At 33.7% G+C, this 26373-nt stretch overlaps 1 protein-coding gene and 1 long non-coding RNA gene across 3 annotated transcripts in view; one reads left to right on the top strand and one right to left on the bottom strand.

Moving 5' to 3' along the window:
• Positions 1-10705, top strand: part of LOC130254429 (uncharacterized) — a 38534-nt gene extending 27829 nt beyond the window's left edge. For both annotated transcript variants that reach the window (XR_008840709.1, XR_008840710.1), the window contains exon 4: positions 9132-10705. This is a non-coding gene — a long non-coding RNA (uncharacterized LOC130254429). The remainder of the gene's footprint in view (positions 1-9131) is intronic.
• SCFD1 (sec1 family domain containing 1) overlaps positions 1-26373 on the bottom strand; it is a 45636-nt gene that overhangs the window by 673 nt on the left and 18590 nt on the right. Inside the window, exons 14-24 of the mRNA XM_056493944.1 lie at positions 26065-26146; positions 19090-19186; positions 15592-15662; positions 14631-14710; positions 14023-14085; positions 12964-13039; positions 10719-10772; positions 6191-6243; positions 3737-3770; positions 2426-2491; positions 470-538 (exon numbers count right to left, since the gene is read on the bottom strand). Of these exons, the coding sequence (XP_056349919.1) occupies positions 470-538; positions 2426-2491; positions 3737-3770; positions 6191-6243; positions 10719-10772; positions 12964-13039; positions 14023-14085; positions 14631-14710; positions 15592-15662; positions 19090-19186; positions 26065-26146 (745 nt within the window). The remainder of the gene's footprint in view (positions 1-469; positions 539-2425; positions 2492-3736; positions 3771-6190; positions 6244-10718; positions 10773-12963; positions 13040-14022; positions 14086-14630; positions 14711-15591; positions 15663-19089; positions 19187-26064; positions 26147-26373) is intronic.

The raw sequence follows: 26373 nt of genomic DNA, 5'->3' as shown, positions 1-26373 counted from the left end.
TTTTAACAGCACTAAAAGACAGAGTTTAGTATAGGTATGGACATCATGCTCCCACTAGGCCAGTACTTTCATATCTACATGTCTCTAGATATTTATAAACCAGGATAAAGGTTTAAACATCTTGTAACTTGAAAAAGTTGCAAGAAAACCCTGGAAAGAGATGCTGTTTGTGAAAGTCCCAAGAACTGACTCAATTTTTTTCAGTAGAATTAATGTAAAGACAATTATTATGAACTTGTTTACCTGCATTACTTGTGTGAACTCACATTGATAACAGGCCTTCAACAGCTAATTAGAAAGAATGACTTCACAACTCCACTTCAAGCAAATACAAATAGGTAACGGGCATTATTCTTTCACAGATTAACTTGAGGCTTTTTGGTAAAAATCCATGGAGAAGGAGAGTTATATAAATCAACTTACAGATAAAGAAGTGATAAATAAAATAGAGGTTATCAAAGTTATCTACCTGTTTCATAAACTGTGTAGCATTAAAAATTTCACTGCAGCCATACAGGACATGTTTGCCTTGTTTACCCTAAAAAAGAAAAGTCCATAGGAAATAAATTATTTCAGAGAAGTAGATTAACAAGCAGTACTTTTTAAAGCATCTACAAAGGGAAATTAAAGGATATACTGAATACTTGTGCACACACCAGTATGTTAACCTCCTCTTGGAGGCTCCCTATGACCTGCAATTCTGATGACACATTTTCAGTATGTTGAACTGAACTTGGACAATACATTTATTTTAAGGCACAATCCACCATAATTACAGTATAAATATTTGCTTTTTGGGATTGTGAGATAGTCCGTTCAAGCACAGAACTACAAATAATTAGATTTGAAGGTTTATCTTAATTCTTCTAAAAAAAATTCCCAGAATGTCAAAGCTGAATGAACATTGCTTCCTGTTTTAGAAAGTTTCAAAATACTTTCTCTGTGCTTTCAGAAGCAAACTGGCAAAACGGATAGTGCTTAGAAAAATAAAGCCATGAATAAAATCTCTGTGGTATCTGCTTTCAAGAACAGAGCTGTTGATTTTTCTCTTTTTTATTCTGGAGGAAGACTGACTGAATTTGAGAATAATTAATAAGCTACATCTGTGGAAACAATAGACGCTGGAAGTCTACCACATGGAAAAGCAAATTTTGTTGGATAAGACTGTAAGTGTCACCTGGGAGAGGCACATAGGTTTTCAGGTGGTGGGAGGGAGAATAAAGGTTTTGATTAACCAACCTTGTTTTTTCAAGAGCAGAGGGCTAAGTGGAAGAAAGGTGAGGGAGTATTCCCTCTTGGGAGGTCATCTCCCACTGTTCAAGTACACAGCCTGAGTGGAGAAACATACAGCACCCTTCAGCTGTGACAACTGTGATGAAAAGTCTCTGTTCACAGGTTCCAGAAGAAGAAAGAGTAGGCTCAACTTCTGACTCTCCATAAGATCTAACATTACCATTTCCATAGTTTTCAGTTCCTTCTGTTTGAAAAATGACCTCCTGTTTGTTCTCTTATTCCTCTGAAACTTCAGCTTCCTGGCACTTTGTATGAAGTGCTGAGTGTTTAACTTGTCATCACACAAGTGCCCTGTATATACACACACACAGCAAACCTCAGCTCTGTCAGCATACAGTCAGGCAGTTACAGCTACAATCAGGGAAGTGAACTAATCACCAGGGAATTCAGAAGATTTTTTTTTAGTAGGAATTAACTCATCCTCTTGGACATCTTTTGGATCAATAAAGTAGCTAAAGTGGCTTTGGGTAGTCTAAGGAGCAAACTTATCTGATATATGAGCAAGCCAATCTGATACTTGCTTTAACAGATAGAATAGTATTTGCATTATGTTGGTTTCTGAAACAACCTACTTACTTTATGCTCAAGTAAGATTGTCATTCAATAAAATGCTGTTATCTGCACGTCTGATTTTGAACTGACTCCATATTGCAAAATTGCAAACAAAAAAGCACTGGGGTGTTTCTTTTGCAAGATTTATGAAAACTGGAGAATTCTGAGCAGTTCCTTACTTCCAAAGTTATGATATGCTACAGCTGCTTTATTATTTAACACCAGCACATGAAAACTACTAACAGGACTCTAAAACTGGTTAATTCAGTTTGCTACATCTGCTGACAGTTTTCAACCACGTTGGTGTATATGAACACAAAATAAAAGAGAATGCAGTTTGTTTACTCAACTCCGAAGAGCAACATGAGCAAAATACCAGAAACAGTAAGTCTTTGTTGGTCTGAATTAGTAATCCACAATTTCTACTGATTTCTTGCATACCGTTTTTTCCCAGACTCTGTATAGAATAAGGATGTTAAGGCTTATTTTATAGACTTTGTTTTCTAAATACTAAGTATTACAGAAAACATCTGGTTTCTATCAGTAAGTTAAGGACTACAACTGACAGAAGTACACATACCTTTATGTAGTCAATAAGATTTTGATATTCAATATAGTTGCCTCCTCCAACTACAAACACTATGGCCTAAAAGGTAACAGACACATGATTAGAGTATGCATTCAAATTCTTTAAATTTCAGCAGTGATATACCAGATAATTAGCCCTACAACAGAAATCCTCACAATCACACTGCAGTCTTCAAAAACTGGATACAGAACTACAGCTTCTTATCTGAAAGAAGATATTTGAAGTTTTGGTAGGATGCAGGATAGCAAACTGAGAGCTTTTAACATGTCACTCTCTTCTATTGAGACATACTCAATACGTACAGAGTTTTAACATGTTCCTTTTTTTGTCCAGAGATGTCTCCAGCGACCACAGGACGAGTTAAACTATCTCCATGGATGTTTAATAATTCATTTGGGCCATAAATAAAACATTTTTATCATAAAGAAATACACTTTTTCATCATTTTTTCCCTTCCCACCTACTACTGGTAATAATTTATAATATTACAGGTAAAGGCCATCAGTATTTTCTGGGCTGTGTTTAAAAGAGAACAATTAATGACTAGAAAAAGGAGACTTAATAGTTGTATTATTGTTGTTAACATTCATTTTCCAAAATTGTTTGACCATACTATATGAATTTAATATAGACTTTATCCTACTACTGACATTTTTGGTATAATCATTTGTAGCCATATATATGTCTAGGATACCACATGGTATTTCTTTTGTTTCTGAGGATAATTAGGACATTTAATGTAAAATCTGAAACATTAATATATTGCCAAAGCAAATATTTTGCTTATGAAACTTGGCAGTAAGATCAGATAAGAATTTTTCTATTTGAGAATATTTACATAGAAAAATAGTGAATGTTACAGGCATTTTTATGAAATTATAAGATTCATTATTTTGCTTTTTTTCCTTTAACTGCAGAGATTCTTTAACACAGTCATTTACATCAATGCTGTTGTTTAAGGCTGGACAAAGGATTAAATCTAGAGAGCAATCTGAAAACTTGGTCTAAAAATGGAAGGTTTAAATTGTTCACTCAATTATAATATTAGTAACTCCCTGTAATTACCCTCAGGAAAATTTTCTATATTTTTTTTTCTCCAGTATTAGCTAATACTTACACAGTCCTATGAAGATGAAAAGCTTCAGAATAAGAGCTAATTATAATTAATACTAGATATAATTAGTCTAAGAGCTTTTTTGCAAATAAGACCTCTCATTTTCTTAATCATCAAAAATGACTGTACTTCAGGATTTATTTATTTTTAACACATGAACACTGAAAAATAATTTCTACGTGACTTACCTCCTGGAATGGATTTTTATTTCTTGGAACTGAGCTATAAAAAATACAACACAGATTTTATTACACATTAATAGAAACACAAAATAAGCATCATGTACCCATCATATTTATGGACTACTATATAATATTAGACAAAAATATAAAATAGAACAATAACTGCCTTTCCATTTGTTATGGAAAATCATTCATTCTACAGGACTGAATACATAAGTAAATAGGAATTTTACTTCATAATTTCTAACGTTGCTGTTTGAATAATAAGCTTTATGACAACAATTCTTCAGTAGTTTAAATGCTCTATATATAGTGCTGTTAGCTAGCAGCAAATACAAAGAGCAAAAAATGTCAACAGCATAAGCACAATTCATGGCACTTAGAAATCCTGCCTCCTGGAATCTTAGCTAGGTGAGCCAGTCAGCTTGCAGTGCCTGCATACACACTTACTGATGTTTCCAAATCACAAAAACTACTATAGGCAGCAGGAATGTAGGATTAGAATGATTAAGGGAGGAAGAGGGAAATTACAAGTTTGGGTGGTACAGACTCTTCTCCAACTGAATACATAGGTGGCAGATAGAGGGGAGAAATCTCTTTTCCTGCATCACTTTGCACCTTCAGGGGAAGGAGAAAGCGAAGAAAAAGCTGTGAAAGGTCAGTCTTCTCTCCTGCCCTTTGCTCACACACTAACATTGCCCTCCTGCCCTGTACTGGCCTGCAGCCCCAGGTACTCAAATACATCATATGTTCTAACACAGCTTTAAACTGCATTTTCCCCTTCAAATTATCATTTCCCCTATTTCAAGATGTTTCTCTGAGTGACCAAAACAACTGACTCAACACAGATTCCAATGTATCAGAAGCATAGGAGTTAAAATGGAATGGATATTTCTAGTGTGTTGCTTTATCTGTCAGGAATACTGCAGACTTCCCATAAGCAAAACTGTTACCTCAATTCTCTCATTTTTTGAGTATGATACAACAAATCCACATATATTTTGTGTCATCCTTTCAGAGGACAAAGCCTATTTATACTTGAGGTAGGCTTTACACAGGATAGAAAGATACTGTTTTGCTAAGACTGAATTACAGCAATGCAGTTACTACTCTATTTAAAATATAGTAAGTGGAAATGACAATATTTCTTAAAATGGGAGGAGATTAGAATATAAAATCACTTTTAAATTAAATCTATTAATTACACTATTTTATATCATTATTTTGTCAAGAGCGCTAACATAAGTTTTTATTGTCTACAAAAATATTTGAAAGGAGAATTAGACTCACTATATGAGTTTTGCTATTTTGTCCAAATATGATTTAAGGAATATGACTTGAGTCTACATACAAATCCTAAACAAGAAATTAAAAGCAATTCCCTATGATGACGATTATAGCTACACAGAATGCCACACTTATTAACTGCTGTAAATGAATATTTCTACATTGTTTAAAGCAATGTAAGAACTGTACAAGAGTGGGCAAAAAAATTGAGAAAACTCTTTGGCTTGAGTAAAATAAATCTTTGCACTTTTGCACAAAATCCACCAGAAATGCTATAAAAGCATCACAAACCAGTGACAGCTGAAATAAAAAAGAAACATAATGTACTAGTTTTTTTCTCTTTTGATAATTTAAAAATTTGCTTATCTTTGAAATTATATAATTTTTAATACTTTTCAATAAAACATATACTCTGAAATTTATATCCTTGTACTTTCCATGTTTCAAGAACGAAGTACAGACAGAATTTTCACGCAAATAACTAAAACCAAGCCTGGATCTACTTTATCCACACTGATCCTGCAAAAAAGTGGTGCCACCAAATGAGATGATTATTTTTCCACAGGTTCAATGTCAGTTATTTTTAGAAGGAATATCAAAATTAAGTATCTTCTCCGTTGCTAGGATATTAGGTTAGTTGAGACTATCAGACAATTATTAGTTAAAGATACAAAGCAAAAATAAAGATTTATAAACTTCTGATGTAATTCCTCTTCCTCTCTTTTACTGGCAAAATAAACTATATCCAAGACTCCCTTCATATGCACATGAACATAAAATGTGCACCTACCTAAAAAAAAGTGAATACAGTCATATTTTAATATTTTTTTCAAACTTATTAACAAATTACTAAAGAGGGTTGTATTCAAATCAAAATTTTAACAATTTAAAAAGTGACAAAGAAATTTTGGTGCAGTATCCAATGACTATTTAACAGTGAAAACTCACAAAGTTTCTAAGAAACCAAGTAACACAACTACGAAGAACTCTAAAATTTATTATTGCTAAATACTAATGCACATTCCTGTGACTAAACAAATGCACATTAGCACTTATTTTTTTAGATTTTTTTGCAGTGTTATAAAAATTTATCTGATTGATCCAAGTTTGAAAATAAAATGAATTTCTTAAGTTAGTTTGTTCACAGAGTAAAAGGAAAGAAGCAAAACTCACCTGTCACTGCCTCGGAGCATCTTGGGGTCAAAATACCGGTAGTCATCTGTCTCCTATTAAAAAGTATGTTTTTATCTCAAAAGATTGGAATTTTGGCTAATGGATTTTGCTTGTATATATTCTACTAAATATTGTTCAAATCAGTATAATTTCCCAGCACATCATTCAACATTAATTGTGGTGTCCTCTAGTACTTACAAAGTTTGTATGTAACTGAACCAGTACAGAATAAACAACAGTGAGAAGCTATGAAGGGTGCTTTTGAGCTTTTTATTTCTGGTTCACCTAAAATTGACTATCACACACTTTCCAAAAAATACACTGGTTGCATAATAAATCCCAACAGAAAGACAGTATGCAGAAAGAAAAATTTAGTTGCTACCAGCTTTGGAGGAACACTGATTTAGTTATACACATTAAAATTTTCCAGGTTAAGGAAATCTGCCATTGATTTAATATTATAATACAAAACACTTCTGTGGCAATGAATGCTAAGGACAAGACAGATTAAAATCTGCTACTGTTATGTAACTTACCCTTCTCATTTCATGATTTATGACTACTATTAAAACAAAATTAAGCTCTTGAAGAAGAAATGAGTTCCACAAAAATTTGAAAAGTTTGACTGTCTTAACTACAGAACAAAAATTTCTTCACACAGAACACTGAGGCACTTCCAATATTTTTACTGGCAACAAGCAGGATTTTTGCCAATTATTATAGATGAAAAACAAATCTTCTTAGTAACTCCTTCTGACAACTTCTTGGCTTTCTCTTTTTTCTATACTACATTTTCATCCAGGTATTGTGAAGTTTCGTTTGTTAATAAAACTGCATGCAGAACTACAGCTGATTTTATCTACAGGCTTACATGCAAAGACCTCTGAACTCTGATGATTCAGTTGAGCAGAAATAATACTTCTTGTGTAGCAGACAAAGAATTTATTAGAGCTCACATAGCATAACTACTTCTAATATTAAAAAGTATTTAATATACATGTGGTGGTTACACACACACAAAAGAAATCTATTTGGTATTATAAACTTTAATATAATTACATAAAATAACTCTCTTATCCTGCAGTTTGGCTTTTAAAAAGAAAATAATTTAGATCTAATCTCCCACTGAATCTCTGTAAAATGCTTTTATATGCCCCACTGGGAATTTCAACTACAGGAGTCTGCCAGCATTCATGACTTTGCAGCTTCATACCTAAAGGTGGTATAGTGACTCTAAAATCACTATAGAGTATAGTGACTCTATAATATAAGGGGTAATGAGAAATCTGGGAATGCACAAATATAGATAGACTAAAACTGAGAGGTATTTGAGAAACCTTTACCTGGGATAAAGAGATGCACTTTCTCTGCTTATAAGAGTGAATTACAGATTAATGACAGAACTAAAAATCAGAGTAAATAAACATATTACAAACATTTACTCATGAAAGTATTACTGCTGGTTTTTTTCACTGTGGGCTTGTGTAAGTAGATACACAGAAAGTGGTAAACAGTAGAAATGTGATAACCTAGGGATTTTCCATCACTGCTGTTTAAATATTCCTGTTGAAATCAGTGCTGAGGGTGCAGGGAAAAGAAAACCTAGTAGATTTTATTTTCTTTAAGAAATAACAAGTCTGCCAATAAAAGCAACTGTATAGCGCTTTCCTTACACACAACTGAATCTGTGATTTCCCTAATGAATTCCAGAAGAAAATCAATACTTCTGAATGTATAAACTTATGTTTCAATATTTCAAATTAAAATGGAAAATAACCCATGGAAATGTCATTGACTTTCAGTCTGTATTTGCTTTTCTGCAGAATCTAACAGGACTAATTTGGATTAAGGAAACCTTCTACTTTCAGAATTTTTCTTTGTAATGCATGAAAGGTGTATCTAAGTCTGAAAGGTACCATATACACTGAAAGAGACAGTATTAACCAAAACAGTTTCATTAATATATATCACAAATAAGATCTATCTACTTCCTAAGTCAATACAAATGTACATACTGTATTGACAGAGGCTAAACCACTTTGTAAAGGCTGACTTCTCAAAGATTTTCCTCACTCAGTAATCAAAACATTTTCTAGAAGATGCTTAGAAGAATCTCCATAACTCTATAGTAAATGATGGTGAATTTCATAGCATGAATTAAAATGTGTTTATACTTTGGTTTGTTTATGAAGATTTAAGGTTTTAATCAACCTCTATTTAATGACACCAAAACAAAGCAATTATGTTTTAGTTTTATGAACAGAGTATTCCTTTATTAAAATATAACCTTAAATGCAATTGCCTAAAATCATACTTTAAACAATAAATATTACTATTTAAAATACCCACAAGGAACTGATGACTTTTAAGGTCATCAAGGAATGTTTCTGAAAACATTATTCAAGAAAATGTGTAAATGTAGTTAACCAATCTAGAAAAATTTAAAAAGTTACAAGATAGTATTATGGCCCATAAGATCTCTCCCAGCTGCTCCTGCATCTAAAAAAACTGGAAAGCATGGGTGGCATGGGCATAGACCATGTCCTTGCCAGGGAGACAAAAGAAACAGCAGAGACAAGCAACACACAAAGTGATTTAGAGACAACTCCACAGAGTTTTGCACAGGATATCACTCCATATAGGTTTAAGATTTCAACTGACAATACTATATGTGAATGTTTATGTAAGTACATTTCATATATTTCCTTTATTGTTGCGGTTAATATCTAGAAAAGATATAATTTACCTTCATTCTAATAATTATTTGACTTCTCAATAATCTGCTCTAATTTTGCATTACACCTTTTATCTGTATGTACATTTCATACACTGATTACTATGGTTAATAAGATTTCTTGAACTATAAAACAGACTTTTTTCCGTGTTGTAAAAAAATTAAAACTTGAACATTTTTTCCTCTCCCTTTGTGTTTTCCCTGCAGTGCAGTAATTTTCTATTCTGGGGAATAGAAAAGGATCCCACACATCAGAAGATGAACAGAAGCCACAATGGAGTATTTCCACACATTGACCTTTTCCAGATACAATTTCACTTCTGTTGATAGTACAGCAAGTCTAAACACATTCCACAATGACTCTCTGGCTTGCTTCCTGTAGTTGAAACTTACTCCCAAACTTGCTGTCAGTTTTCCTGCAGGTTAGAAGAATCAGTCTTTAGGGACTGCCTGGTCTCCTATGACTTGAAAAGTGGGACTCCCTGTTTTGTGCCGTGAGTATCACACTCTGCCGTGGCAGTGGAACAGGAAGCTGCTGACTAACAGATTTGTGCAACTGCTGCTTTTTTAAGTGAGAAGATCAATGTTTTCTCCAAAATATCAAAGTGCTGGTAGCTGTTTTCTACTAAGTAAAATGTGAAAAAAATCAAGTCAGAAAAAAACCTCATATGTAAACTTTTCTAAATCAACTCCTAAACTTGTAGCCTGAGGAAGCTAATGTTTATTTAAAAAAAAATGGTTTAATTTTTTACATTCTTGTAAGTTAGCTGTAATTTTAATTTCGGCTTTCTATAGAAAGTGTTCTGGGTGACCTCTGCTGGTTGGCTAAATAAAGTTAGCCCTGTACATCTTTTCCAAGTCTTTCAAACAGGAACAACAATCCACTAACACTGGAAACAGCATCAATTCCTTTTTGTTAAGAGAAAGCAAATTATCTGCTAAGAATCATGACATATATCATCTATGAAGAACAGTTTAAGAAAATAAAGGATTACTTGCATTGTGATAATTTTCATATTTTACCATTATTTTTCTCTCTGTACATACAGTTAATACATGACAGTGAAAGTGGACTAAAAAGAATGTTTAAAAATTACTAACCAGTGTGAGATATTACAATTGTACCTCTGACTGACACGGATGGAAGATTGATATGATCTGGTAAACATATTAAATCTTTCTAAATGACTTCTAAGAGGTGATTTTTTCAGGACAAGTATGTGCTCAGGCTGGTTGCACAAAGGGAACAAAACACATGGCAAGAAGGATGACTTCATGCATAAACCCTCAGGACTACTTTTAGTTGTAAGTTCTAGCAAATACTAGCTTGCAAACAGAATGACTGAACCAGTAGTAAAATATTTTCCTCTCCATGGCAAAGTTTAAAGATGTGGCCAATGTAATTTTCCTTATACAACTCTGTAAATATTTCACTTCTGCAGTTGTGCTCAAAAAAAAAAAAAAAACAAACAACCCTTTGATGCAAAGAAAATTTCACTCCACAGCTTAATGTAGAAATTTAGGAGCAACAGAAGCTTATAGCACAAGTGTAATAGAAGCTCAATATAGGAAAAACCTAAAAATTATTAGTTCCAATGAGACAAAATAAATTGCCATTGTTTAGACTATTTTAATGAAAGAGGTCTTAGTTATGAAAATGGTACTATTCTTGAAATACAGCATGATTGGATTCAACTGCACTACCATGAAAAAATTAGCCATAGCATATTACACATCACAGCCTCATGATTTCATTTGCTCCACCTCTCTCTGTGTGAAGGAAATTGTACTCACAGGGTTTGACTTCATCTCCATAAGGTTGTCCAAAATACGTGTGACTGGCAGATTCTGTAAAACATAATGTGAAATTGGTGGAATGCTGAAAAGCTTGCTAAGAACTATTCCCAGGCACATTATTTACTCATGGAAGCATTTGAAATAGTATGTTAAACAGTTTTCCTCTTATGCTTTGTAGAAGTTAAGCTTATTTATTATCACCTAAATTACTTTTCTGTAAAAAAACGCAAACATCTGAGGTGCATATAGCTAGGGGATAAAGATAAGACAGAGTGCAAAAAATTGTGAAGATAGGAACAGAGCTGTACTTAGGTATTACCAACACGCAGATATGATCAAACACAAATTCTTATTTAAAAAATACATTGCAGTTAAGGAAAGAATTTTAAAGCTGATATTGATAATTAAGTGTGTGGCTCTAAAAAAGAACAAATGCTGTCCAACGAAATGGGTAAAAAAGCAACCCTGGCAACAAATGTTTGGATTACCTGCAAAGCAATAAACTGAAGCGAAATTCAAGATTACTGTTCCTTATTTAACACAGGAAATGTCAGCTGGGACAAAAGATCTGAATATTAAAGAGTTAAACTACTGTTTTAATATAATAATTAAATAATTATATATTATTTCTGTTATAATAAACTGAGGGTGAGTTTACATAGCAACAGGACTGGAAATGAGTCTTGCTGACAGAATATATCAAAAGAGGACATTCCAAAGGATGATCTACATATTACACTGGAAAACCCATGTGAATCCTTGAATTGCTGAAGGAAAGATAAAACGCTAGCTTTAAGAGAAATACCAGAGACCTACATTAGGCCTGCAAATATGAGGAAGAAATACTTCTCATCTGGCTACCCTAAAATACCTGGAGAACAAATTAAAAGCCAGAACAGGCATATCCTGAAAACACAGGCAAATTGGCTTTTTGCTCACTCAGAACACAAAACAATGTAACCCATTTTGTACAGTATATTATTAACTCTTTAAAGCCACACATTTAAAGAAATGACAAAATGTTTAATACAAGAAAAGCAGGAAGTCTCCTAGAGAATACAATTATTTTCTATTATTACAAGTAAGTTTACCTGAAGAGTTCTCTGTAAAATACAACACACAGGCAAGCCGCATATTCAGATTTTCCTCAATCATATAGTTGTAACTCTGCAATGCAGCTAATTCTAGTCATAGTGAAATTCCTGCAGAATTAACTTCATTAATGACCCTACAAAACTCAGACCTCAATTTTAAACTTTTATGTGATAGCTGATACCTTTCATGTATAAATTATGTGTATAACAGGCTGAGTAAACAAATAATGACAATGATAAGATTAAGTAGGTCAAAACGAGAAACCTTTAGTTAAGATTTCAATTTATTTAGTTTTGATATGTTGTATTTGTAATTTAAATTCTGACTCTTCAACTAAATTACAATATGGTGAAAAATCTTTTTTTTTCTGAAATCTTGACGTGAAAATACTACGGAATTAAGATTTTAAACTGTAAATAAATATTCTTTATTGCCATCTGACAAAGGTACATATTGGAAAAATAATGTATCCTCTACAGAGAAGGTTTCTAGGAACCACAATTCAACATTCCAGACACAAGTTATACAACCAGTTTCTATTTTGTTGTCGTAGTTTATTTTCTTTGGGGGGGTGTACATTTACATGCAAGTTATGCTCAGAAATATTTTGTAAAATTAAGTGAATATTTGAAGGTGGTCATGTCATTATAAACATATTTGCATTTTCATGCACATTACAAGATTATGGTTGCTGTACATTACAATTATATGGGAAAACAAGAAGTGTTTGAATTGTAACTGAACAGAGAACTAAGACTTTCAGCCTTTTAATCACTCTGGAATAGATTCATTTAATGCATGTAGCTCGAAGTAAAGATACAGATATAATGTTGTTTTTTTTTTTGTTTATGAAGGTCTAGTCTACTTTGAGTATTCCACAGCTGTTCTTTTCATAATGCAGAAATCAGTCTTAATTGCTACTTAATTTAGCTTTATTGCTAAAGAGGTCTTCAAAGAAAATGTGAATTATTTGTTACTTATCTGTTATCTGAAGTTACAAAGTGACAGATCTATCCATAAGCAGAGATTTCTGCTTACTTTATCAGTGTACAATGAATTTTATTAATATGACAAAGGTACTGAAACTTGTTTTTCCAGATGTTCACAATGCTCATGATAGACTTTTTAACAGCTTTTTTAAACTCACTTGTTGCTTCAGTACCAAGTTCTTCACTCCTTCCATTACAAACTGTGATCCTGTATTCATAACACGTGAAAACAGACTGAAAAAAACAAAACAAAGATGATGTGTAAGATCTTTTTGTTTTAAATGTTTATTCTTAAGCTTTATACTGACATCAGATTCCCAATAAAGTCAACAGGACCTAAGTACCAAGTAATTCAGTTTGTCATATAATATATACTTTATATCATATGGCAAGCAAGTGTATGGGAATACACTTATAATCTACCAGATAGATCCTCACCTATCAATGGGATGCTAGTCTTTAATCCACTGAGCAGTTTATTTTACAACTTCAGTAATGTAAGGAATTGAGTGCTCTTTTCAAGTGGGTATCCTAATCACCAGGGTTATCAGAGATGCTGAGCATCTCTAACAAACCAGAGAGCACCAGAATTCTCTCTAACCGTACTGTGCAACAGATTCCTTACAACAGTGACACGGCATTCCTGAAAATAAAGCTGGTAATGAGGACTGAAATCCTCTGAAGAATGGAAAGACCCGATTCCTATATCCTGTATGGGATATATGTAACCTTAGCACTTTAGCAATTTTTTAATTGTGTCTTGAAATAAATAACTATACCTTTCAATAAGCAGACAGACACCCAGGCCAGGACATTCTAATGAAATAGCAGTGTGTTCTTGCACGCCTGAGTGTCCAAACCCAGGAGAAAAATTATTTTGAATATACAGGACTGTTTTTATCTTCTGCCATTTAATTTACTCAAAGTGATGGCTGTCATAGATCCAGTTCCTGGTGCTGAATTCTTCTCCTGTGAGGGTGTAGAGCACTGTATTAAGATAGTTTGTGAATTTAGTCACAGATCCTTTTATTTTCCTCTCTGTGTGTATTATGTACTGTTAAGGGGAGATGAGTGCTTGTAATTGTCTGTACCTTAAAAACTTTACAAATAGGGAGATGTTTTGTTCTGGGCCCTGTGTAACTGTAGTCACACTTTCAGCACTACTGAAATAAGATAAAGGAACCCAAAGGCTTACAAAAAATTAATCAAAAGCATACCCCAAAGGTTTAGGCGTAGCGTTTCCATAGCTGGTTGGAGCTGAAGCCATCTTAGTGAAAGCTCTGTGAAAGCAGGGATAGAAATCAATTACTTATCTCAGGCACATACTTCTGTAGCATGTTCCACTCTAGTCATCTGAAAGTGAAAAAACTTCTGCATTGAACTGTTTCAGGAAGTAACTATTTATTATATGCATCCCTCTTGCCTATAAACACAAGCGGAATTAGATTTTATAGTTAAAAGACAAAGATTTCATTCAGATACCATGTAAAACTACAATAACTGATATGCAACATCACTCCTTGGTATGAACTAAAAAACTTTGAAATCTGAACTAGCACAACTTTTAATTTAATTCAGTAAGTTGTTTCTGTCCTGGATCATTAAGGGCAGTACTACATGTCATGTTCTATAGTGTTCTGGCACTATTGAATCTCAGTTTTAAAATAAGATCTGCATGTATTACCACAACATGACAGTAAGTCTTATACCAATTGAATGTTTAAGGATAATTTACAATTTAAGAGAAGTAACATGTAATTCCTGAATACAATGGGTTCTGTATTACCCAGTTAGCCTTATATAGGAGAAAGAAGGAGTTACTTACTTCCACTGTTTTATGTAGCTCAAAGGAGCGAGATTACACCCTGCATCCATCAATGCTTTTTTATACTGCTCCAAATCAATCTGAAACCATGAAGAATTATAAAAGAATTATAAAAGGTTGAAGCTACGCTTAACTCCATGTACAAAGACAAGACATCTAAATATTAAATAAGCAGTGCAAAGTTATAGCATCGACCCAAGTTAAAAAGTAATTTTGAGTCTTAATCCCATTTCCTACCAAGTAAGGAAATGCAACTTGAAACTTGCCATGAGCAGATCCTATTAAACAGAACAGTGTTTGTGCAATTAAATCCCGTGCACTTTCAGAAATGGAGCAGTTTTTACTCTAGCATCAACAGAATGCTGGCTTCTGTAGAATGTCAAAACAGTAAACAATAAACAAAGAGGAGCTAATATACATTAATATGAATACTTTCTATTTGCCTAACCAAACATTTTTTCATCAGTGAAATGTTAATTTAATGTTTCTACGGTGTAAGAATTTTCTTTCTAAATTCAAAAGAAATATGAAGAAATTGTTTCCTGAATTATTCAGATATTGGCAGATGCATTTCTCCTTCATTCACCTGCTAGTCAACTGACTCAATCGTTCTTAAATACATGGAGTGAAGTGAGTCATATTTTCATTTTGCTTTTTCTACTTCTTTGAGCAGTGGAGCAGAACAATAGAAACCATGCTAAGATGTGTCTTGCAGTAATTCTGACCTTAATATGTCACAATATAATATTCCTTCTTGCTAGTTATTCATATCTTTTGAAATGGTGGCTAAAGCTTTGTGAGCAGATTTCCTGCCAACAAGACAAAATTTATTTAAAGTTCTAGAATTTCCTGGGTATTTCATACTTCCCTTTGCAAAGAAATATCTACTTAGTGCTGAAATGACACAGAAAAATCCTTTGTGGCAGAATCTGGTGGTGGAAGTTGTAAAGAACATAGGTACCTCTGAAGGTGCCTGAGCTGAGCTTATGTAATAGATGAGAAATAATCGCATTTTGTCTTCAGGAGTTCCCGCTGCAGTAAGAAAACAATAAAAAAAAGAATTAAAACTAAAATTGTAACTATGCTGCTACATTAACTGCTCTTCAGCAGCTCTACATATGTACATGCAGATCTTTAGTTATGGCAATAATTGTTATTGATAACCATGGCCTTCTTCAATTTGTAAAACGCTAGAAAGACACACGGCAATTTTATTAAGAGTTGGGTTAGATGTGCTCATTCTTTCTGAGAGTTTTACACTTTTCCCTTTTATTTCAGTAAACATTATACTTAATATAACATACTAAATAAATTATGTAGAGAAGTTATGACTTATTTTGTGTGGAGACTGCAAATGTTATGTGGAAGTAGGTCCATGAAAAAGCAGACTAAAGAAAAAATCATAGATGTAAAAGCCATAGCATATTATTTTTTAGCTCTACAATTTACTTACACAGTTCTATGGCTCAGTGTACTGAAATACTTGAAGACTGCAAAAGCACTTATATGAACCTCTGGTCAGGAAAATAACCTCTGAACTTCCAACTTGCCTTCAGAAAGGATTTCACCTCTTACATCCTCTTTTGTTGAAGAAAAACACTTCCCATTCTTGGGAAGCATTATTCATATGCAGTCAAAATTCATCTATCCAGATCAAAAGGTTGATGCAGCCACTACTTAGACTATAAACTACTACATAAGATTTTGAGCACCATCTTTTTTGTTTTTCTAGAAGAGAATCACTGTTAGTAAAGACAATAGTTTCAAATGAAGTTTTCAGAAGAACAACTTCTCAAAACAAACATGTCAAATTAAAATTCATTATAAAAGCCTGATACTTTTAGTACAATATTTTATAAGACTGCACTTTCTTGTACTTGTGGGTAAGAAAATGACTTTTTTTCCTGTTTTTCTATTTCTGTTTTGTTTGTTTTGGGTTGTTTACCCCTACTATGGAATGTGGATCATGTCAGCAGGAGACCATCTGATCTAATCTGCAATTTTTATTTATAAGTGAGCATATATTTGGTCTGGCAGAAGTTAAGAGTAAGTGCTGTCATAATGAGCATTTATGACTTGGTACAATCTTCTCAGCAAAGTAGGTTTTACTAACCTTTACCAAATATCACTAAGTCAGAGGAGCAAGAACTGAAGAAACTTTGTATTATCTAAACCAAAAGCCAACTTTCAAGGTAGAGATCCACCTGGAATTCACTTAGGCAAAAAAAGTTGTGATAAACAGCTGTAAGACTCAGGTCAATTGCCTGTCAAATATTCTTGACTTTTTTCTAGACTCCGATCTGTGACAGCACAGAGAAGTAAACTGCTCAACATTCTGATGAAAATGTAACTTGGCAAACCCAGAACAGAGCAATTTTATATTCAATTGAAAGACAAGCAGGCAGCCCTTAGCTCCCATTTCATCACTGCTCCAGGATACATATTACCCACTAAACTGGGAGGCAGCTAATAGTCCTGAGTGGTAGATTAGAACAACACAGTAACAAATGGGAGGCTGAAGCCTGAAGCTGTTAAGTGGTCACATCTAAGTGCTTTCATGAAGAGCTCTGCAGATCCCATTATCCACAAGACAAATATCCCCACACATAATGCCAATAAATTGTTCACCAGTGGAAGCACAGGAAGACTTCATGTAGCATGCCTTAAAAAATGTTTTCTGCTGGTATTTCTCAGTGAATCACATAATATGAGGCTGGACAGTTTTACAAGACAGCATGCTTGGAAATAATCACTGTGATTTAACTTAAAATCTTTTTCTTACATAAACTTAACCTAGGCAATGCATATAAAATGCTAACATAATACTGTGAAAACCTGAATACTTAGCTTATGGGAAAAAACTCTAGCCTGTAAATCTAATCTTTCTCTTGTGTAAAACCCAGGAACCTTGCTAACAGGAATGTTGGTATGATACATCAGGCTTGGAAAAACAACTTACTTTACACTGCAATCTAAAAAGGCATAGAAAATGTGGATTTAGGTAAAAAGTAATTGATCCAGTAGGATATACAAGCATAAAAATTTGTTTTCATATCTAAGTTTATGCAAATATAAAATCTAAAATCAAAGCCGTACATGAAATATTAATTCTGAACATGGAAAAGGACTAGTTTGCATCGATGCTTAATAAACGTACAGATTACATATACTCTTATGAGTTTCATAGAAAAAAAAATATATGTACTGAATTACAGATTGATGCCTGATATTAGATTTTCTAAAAATGTTTTAGTTTCTAGACTTGACCCATTATGAGATCTTTAAAATTTTAGCTCAGATTTCTACCAACTGTGCACTATTTCTCTTACTGCCTTTTGATTATATAGCATGGACACCATTAAAAGGTTTTTGTAAAATGTCAGCAGGATGTATACATACTATTTCTATAAATATGAATCTTTACACAAATTCCAAGCAGGCATTAAGCCCATATGTAGCTGTAAGACTACACACATAATCATGCAGTAACAAAACATTTTCTTTAAGAGCACATTGGAAAACAGCAGGAACCCCAGGTCTCGAAATGCTTGAGGTTTGCCAACATAATTGCCAGTATGCAGACAAGTCAGAGACCACAATTAAAGCGTTACAATTTTGCTCTGCATGGTATTTTCTTCCAGCCAACTGGTATCAGATCATACTGAAATTCATCAGAGGGTTATGACACGCATCAGGCTGTGACAGATTGAAAGAAGAATTGATGCTGCAGTAGTACAAAAAGCTGAGAAGTCATTTGGATCTCAGCCTTTCAGAGAAAGACCCACAGTGACTCCTGCTAGTATAGGACCCAAGCACCCCTGGTGTGTAATGCTCTGATATGTATGACCCATATCTGACACAGAAGCTGGGATGCATTGCTCGTGCTCTTTCATGATGAAAACAGACATGCCACAGCTGAATCAACACATGCAAAGCTTCAGATCAGTCCCAGTGAACTGACCAATTTACATCTTGCATCCTTTCTCTCCACTTGTCCCATTCATCTCTTTCCAATTCACCTCCTTCCTCACCCAAGCAGGAGCTACCTACATTACAGCCCCTTGATCTAATCAAATTCTATGAAGTTTTCACTGTGTTCATGAAGTACGAATATGTTGTAAAACATGCAGTAGGATTTTAAAAAATTGGTATTGGTCAGACCACAGAATGCCATGCTTCACTACTAAATACTGGAAAAGCACAAAAAATAAAATCTATCAACCTTCAAAAATAAGGGGTTAGCAAAATATTTTAATGGAGCTGCAGAAGTTGCTAATATTTTGGATACTACTCAACTGAAGTATTAAACTCTTTATACTGCTACTGAAGATAAATCAAAAGCTGTTTTCTTAACAAATCTTGCATAGGTCACTCTTTACCAACCCTGAAGTCCAAGCAGGTATTGATTTATTGTGTGGCTTAACAAATTTTATACCAAGTTCAGATTTAAAATACTCACCATCTGGGTCAGAAATCATGTCCAGAAGGGATTTGTCCAGAGTGGATTTGCTCATTATTTTTTCCTCATATTCAAAATACACATCCAGCTTTCGACTCTGTTTAAGAGTAAGTGTTAGGGTTAATATCTTTAAACTGTGAAAGAATATTTATTTCCTCTTTTAAAAGATATGTAGTTAGAAAAATGGTTTTAAAAATTTTATTTTAAAATAAATAATCAGCAAAAGTAACTAATGCTTGCATTACAACATGCTTTTTTTATAAATTCTTACAAAGTTGATGTGTATTTATCATACTAAAAGTGAAAAAGCAAGTTAAGCAAGGGGTGTCTGATGTGAATAGTGAACTGGAAGAGAAGCTTTGTTTCCATCTATGGCTTTGCCACAGCCGTAAACTACATGCTCTCATACACATTGCTGTGTTGTGAAAGGAAAAAATAATGGTCAAGTGAATATTCTGAAGCTCCAGGCTCTCAGACCACAAGACAATTATTCAATGCAGATAAATGTTGGAAATTCCTTTATACATTAAGGTGTCATCCCAAAGAAACATTGGCAACTGCCAACTTGGGCTGGTTCTGAAATACTACCTCAGATCAAAAGCTTGCAATAATTGATTCACACCAAAGATGGAGAAGTTTATAATTAGACCATCTCATTAACACTGGAAAAGAAGTCTCTCATTACAAAATGACTCATCTAGATGTTGTGAAAATCTTTTTTAGGGAGGATGACACAGAGACTATACAAAATTACTGAGGCAAAAGCTTTATGGAAGACATCACATGGCCATGCAAGTAATGACTGCATTGCAGCACATCTGCACAAACAGACAGGCTTTGCACTTATTGATCATGATCTTACAAACTAAAAATAGAAAAATGCAATCCAACACTTATTTTAAAATGTTCCATTACAATGCAGATCGTTATGTGTGTTTGAACAGTAAAATGTAGTACCATGATAAATGTTACTCAGCTTACAAAATCTCAGTATCTGGTAACTAACTAAATCCTTATGTTTGAACACATTCAGCTATGTATTGACTCAAACAGGAGACTGGCAGAGTGGGGTCTCCATCTCACTGCTTTGGAAGTGTGTCAGCTCCACATCATCCCTGCTGTGAGACTGAAATTATATTGGCCAGAGTGAGCAAGAGTCACCTTGCTTTTCTTGGGTTAAATAATTTGAGAAATTTTGCCTGATAATGCCAAAGCATTTAAAACTGCTATGGCACCTTTTATCCAATGCAGTAGTTGCTGTAATGACAGTACATAAAAACTTTTAAAGTCTGGTTTTCATATATTTCTGAATTCTACTAAAATGATTTGAAAAAAGTTATTTTACCACCTCTCAAAAAAAATGTACTCCTCTAGTGTAAGGCTATCAGGATATTTCACTTTCTGAGTACTGTTCCTCAAAAAAAGTTCCTCAAAAAAAGAGCTAGAGAGAGGAAAACAAAGTAAAAAAAATATGAATTACAAGAACATTTTTATATTGAAAGAATATGGTGGTCAGCTTATGATGCACGTAGCTATCCAATACTTCCATTTCTCAGTCACCACTTACTCAACTCCTTGAGAAGAACAGTTACTTGCAAAACAACAACTTAATTTAAAGCTTTTCTGGATGCTTGTAATTACAGCTTATGAAGTACATTACCATCAAGAGCACTCAGAAATTATCCCCCGCTACTTTACGGGCAGAAGAATGTCTTCTGTTGATTGTTATAGAGACTAAGACTACATAGAAGGTGCATGAAATGAGAAAACCCTAAACTAGAGCTTCTTTCAAGCTACATTTACTGTAAGCTTATGTTAAAAGAGTAGTATAAAGTCTGAATAGAACTGAACTACCAGCCTTTTTCCAAGACCTTACATCAGATGCAATTTGGTATCTGGTAAACCATGTGAGACTTCAATTCTACAGTGTCTTGGAGATTTTCTGTGTTTGTTTCCTTAAATCTCTCCACAGACATAAAGCAATTGCAAAGAAACCAGTACAATTTTTAAAGTCTTTCTGTTACATTCACTTGTTTTTTGTGTTTTATCTACATTTGTATTGTTATGTAAGACTAAATTCAATGCTTTTAAGTTTAAAATATTTTTCCCAGACAAAAGGCATCCAATAAAAAAGGGATTGTCTTGAAATGTGGAAACTCATTCTTATTAAGTAAAATATATTACTGTTGAATTTGGCAAAGCCCTTATTATCTTAGCTGGTGATCTGTTTACGAGAAATTTATTCAGATGGCATGTAAAAATGTGCAACATAAAAAGATTCACTGATTCTCTGTATTTGTTTACAGATCAACTTCCAAATAAAATTTCATAATTCAAACATCAATTACTTTCAATTTTAAGAACAGATTGACAATTGTTAATTTACTTGGCAGTACAAGCTAGGTAAAATTCTTCTCAGCCATGTGAAACTTTCTGACTGTGTGACTATGGCTGATGAACAAAACAGGTTACCAGCAGCAAAGAAAATTCACTGGTTGCATACAAGTGTCATAATTTGAGCCTAATGAGAAACATTAACAATACATGTACACTCACTCTCTTAAAAAATTTTGCACAATTAGTTTTGAAGCATGAACACAGCACTCTTAAACCCCAAACTGAAAATCCCAAAACTTCAGGTTCACATTTTTTTTCTATCCACTGTCTATTTTTTTTTCTCTTCACAATAGGGACATCAGAGGTAAGCAGCAATGTAAAACTTTTGAGACTCTTTCTGATGTGACAAACTAAAAAGATCAATCAATATGGTAAGCCTATTCTATTTCTTCACTAGATAATTAATGAAAGTTAATAGCAAATATGCCAATTAGGGCAATATTTTTCATATACTGGTTTGCTAGGAATTAGGTGGACACCTCATCAAATTTCACGTGGGTTACTGAATAGCCTTAAACACTACTAGTTACCTTTTGACAGACATCCCAGATATGCCACATCAATGAGACAGTTACTTCTCGAAGAGCCAACTTGTCTAACAGGTGCTGATAAGAAGCAGATGTCCCATTTAATTTAATTAAGTGCAATTTTGCTCACTCAGTGGCAAACTCACAGACATGCCAAGAGGAAAAGTTGGGGAATAGGAGCTAAACAATCCTGTAGATTCAATAAAAAACACAGCAAAGAATAGGTTCTTATGGGTGCCAAACTGGCAAGCAATGTGAAAAAAATCAATAATAATAAAAATAATAAAAATAATAAAATGAAGATGCATTTACATTTATTCCTCTTCTGCCTCCTGCTCTTGACTTTCTATTATGACATCTTGTTCCATACCAATCTCATTCAACAGACCTTTCTGGTTGCCCTTTCAGGAACATAATTCTATATTGTAGTTAAAGTGCCACACTTCAGTTTACTTTTTAAAAAAAAATATATTTGTGAAAGCTTTCAACTTATCATCTTTAGAAATACGCTGTTCATAAACCAAAACTTATTTTAGGGAAAAATACTGAAGTGCATATGAAAGTCTACTTGACACTGTACTCCAAAATGAACACAAAATTCCTTCTTTTTAAAGCACGTGGAAGCAGGACCCATTAAAATCTCTTAGAGGTCATTTTTGTAAAGACTTGCTGGAAGCTCTTTCATCCTCTTTCCACCACAGAAGTTCTTAATTTTAGAGAGAGAGAATATGCAAAAGAGAGAAGGCATTTTCTAAGAAACGATCTGAGGTCTTTTTCAAAGATTCTGAAAGAAAACAACCAGAAATAACTGCCTCCAGAATGAGGGAGGCTGGTCAAGTAATTATAGTTTGCTGCTACCAAGAGGATGAGAAACTCTGGAAGAAGGCTGGAAGTGGCAGTTACAGCCAATTTCTTTTCACTGAACTGCACAGAATGACAATAGGAAGGTCACTGTAACTGAACTCAGCAAAAGCTGTTTTTACTAGAAGTTACTTTCTGCTACAGAAAAACAGCCTGGCCCACGGTAACATACATATTTCACATACACATACCATTTCACATGGTGTAAGACAAAAGTATAACCTTATTTAAAATAATACTCAGAATACTTAAATATTCTTAATAAATTAATTAATTAATACTTAAATAATACTAAGAATACTTAAAATAGTAGCACTCCTTTAAAAATATGAATTTGGAAATTTGAAAGGCTATTGTCAATCCCAATTAAGGGGGATCCCAATTAAGAGATCATTCAATGTATCACACCTTGAGATCAAGTAAAAGTAGAGATACACAATAAAATCATGTAGGAATTAAAAAAAAGCCCTACACCAAACAAATACAAGTAATTTAAGGCAGACAAAAATTAATACAAAAAACTGCCACATAAATTCACATCTGTAGAATTCTAGCAAGAGGTTATCTGATCTACCCCCTAACTGTCATTTTAGAAAAATATGTGTGTTCATCTTTTTATACTAATGATGTAACATACATCAATAATTCTACTCATACTAGAATGACATCCAAAGTTAAGCATTACTTGAAACTTTAAAGCAGCTAGAGAGGCAACTCCGGCTCTAAATCTGTTATCTGTTGGGTCCAGATCTTCAGTGACCAGCTCCAGCAGAGGAAAAACCAATAAATGCAAAGCAAGGATGCATTTGTTCTAAGCACTGACAATAAATACTTGATGGTTCACTTCATGAAAAAGTGATGCATACTTTCCATTATTTCACTAAAAACTTCAGCCAAAAAACTGCCAGGACCCATAAGTATGTGATTAATTTCTGGTTTCCTCTTGCTGTGTCTTAGAAAATGATCCAAGAGAATGTGGAAAGCAGCTGTAAACTGAACATTAAAATACGACATGAAGAACTAAATTCACTTAATATATCTAAAGCAGGTCTCATTGCATTCTTTGCACAGTTCCTTACATATGTAGTAAAGAAAAAAGCTCAAATAATTAAAATAGTAAACCTCCAAATGGATAATGCAAATAGTCTATTTTAAACTATGAATGCACTTCCTGATAATTTTAGAAGTGAAAATACAGTAACCTGAAGAAGACTATGGTGCCTCATGAGCTCCTCATGACCTCAGCACTTATTTGCAAAAAAAATTCTGTCTCATTTCAATCTAGTTTCATTATTTAACTGTATATAAAGCTTATTAACCATAGAGTCAAGGTCTCATCAAAATTTCTTTTAAAAGTACTGGACGAGACATTTCCTTTTTTGAGAGTTATTTTTGAGGAATCCATTAGGTAGTATAACATCCTGCATACTAGGATTCCACAGCTCAAGATTGAAAGATATTTTTTCTAACACTGGAGGGTTCAAAGCAAGGAGAAAATGGTCAGGAGAAAGCAGTTGGAATAAACTTTACAATGATTCAGTTAAAAGCCTTTACCATAGGCAAATTTCAATAGAAAAAACACGTCCGTGTGCATTAGTTTAAGACAGTTTCCTAAATAACTGGAGATGAGCTGATGCTTTCTAAATCAAAAGAAAACATGATGGAGATGTACTATACCAATATATTGGAGAAACTGCATGGCCATTTGTCTCACAATTTTCTTTGACATTTATAAGAAGGTTATAATTTATAATAAGAAGGTTAAGAGCAATTTGCAGAATTAAGAATCATGGAGGAATGGACCACCACTCCAAAGGCACTCCCTAACAGCAGGCTCCCTATCAGAGCAGCAAGCCAGGGGCTGGTTGAGTGCCCAGATAAGGCAATTCCTTCCACCTCTAGGTAATCAAGTGTGTTGCTACGTTCTAATGCATCTGCCTCAAGCTCATTACCAATAGGACACTGGAAAATCAAACTGATGTTACTACCAATCTACATCTTGCTCTGAAACTTGTTTTCCAACCAAAAAATCATATATAGAATACTACTGGTCTAGGCCTGCCATTATCATCCCTGTATCTTTCTTAGAAAAGTGAATTTACAGACAAGGCATCAAAATATCAATACTGTTGACTTCAATTTTTTTCAGTGGTGTTAAAGTACTGCTTTTAAATTGTTAGATATGAAAACTGACATACCTAATAGTGTAAAAGCCCATATACTAGCCCCTACAGTAATGAGTTAAGCACAGGAAAGACTCATTACCTCTTCTCTAACTTTATAAATATATAAAATTAATTTATTAATTTAATTGCAGAATTAATCCTTTGTTCATATAGAGTACTTAAAAAAATTCAGCAGCAATAATAACTGAGGACAGATCTTACATTCTTTAAAAATTTTAAAGCTAGCTTCAAAACATATTGCCTTCCATGAATTTTAAGCAGCTTGGGGTAAAACTCTCTAATTACTGATATTCAGTGAGACTTGACTCTTGAAGCACTTTCCAAAACTGAAAAAAATTTCAATGTTTCTGAAAGCCTCACCTGCAATTTCTGTTTTCATGCTGTGAAAAAAAAATCCATTTTTCAAGTTATCCTAGCAGTAACCAGGGCCTTGACTTGACACCAATCCCTATGCAAGGTCTCTGACAAAAGCAGCAGACTTAAAACAGAAAAGACAACCCCCCTTGTGAAGTTCTTAAATTATGCACAAGATATCTAACACAGACCCTGTGGGAAAGACCACTTCAGTAACTTGCATCTCTGAGTATAAATTTTGCTGGTGAGCAGTCAACAGTGCCCTTCTGACAAACACATACAGAACAGAAGATTGCTTAGACTGAAGTAATAAATTGCCATGAAACATCTCTAAAATAAATTAATCACTTCCATCATAAACCTGTTTTTTGAAAGACTTCAACCCACAATAACAGTTGTGGCCAACATTTAAAAAAATGAGAATATACTAGTAAATTATGATAGGAAAAAACTGGTGTTCTTTGCTTTCCATGAAGAGGCATTAAAAATTCATTCTCTGTCACCCTCCAACACTAAGAAATGCTACACAGTGAATTCTGAAGAAGTAGCACCATTGAGAAGGCTCACTTTCTTATCTTCACTGCCTCAAATATATTCCTTCAGTTAAAGAATACTACTGACAGAAAACTCATGTTAGAGAGCAATTGTACCTTTATGTGCTCCAAGACGGCTGTTGCAACATTTGTATGAAGATCAATGAGCCTCTTCTTTTCCAGAAGTTCTGGAAGAGAGCTGAAGAGATTAAATACAAACTAACCTGCTGATTTCCATTGTTAGTTGAATTGTATACTGTATACAATAGGTACTAAAACATTCATAGAATTATAGAACAGTCTGGGTTGGAAAGGATCTTTTAAGGCTATTAAAATCTAAAATTACAGAATAGGGCTGGAACTAAAAAATGACAATGTTTAGATGCAGTGATTCTCATAACCATACCTGAAGAAAGGGATTTCACT

The sequence above is a fragment of the Oenanthe melanoleuca genome, chromosome 5, assembly GCF_029582105.1.
Source record: "Oenanthe melanoleuca isolate GR-GAL-2019-014 chromosome 5, OMel1.0, whole genome shotgun sequence".
Taxonomy (NCBI): domain Eukaryota; kingdom Metazoa; phylum Chordata; class Aves; order Passeriformes; family Muscicapidae; genus Oenanthe; species Oenanthe melanoleuca.
Note: the sequence above shows the minus strand (reverse complement) of the source record. Positions and strands in the feature narration are given on the sequence as shown.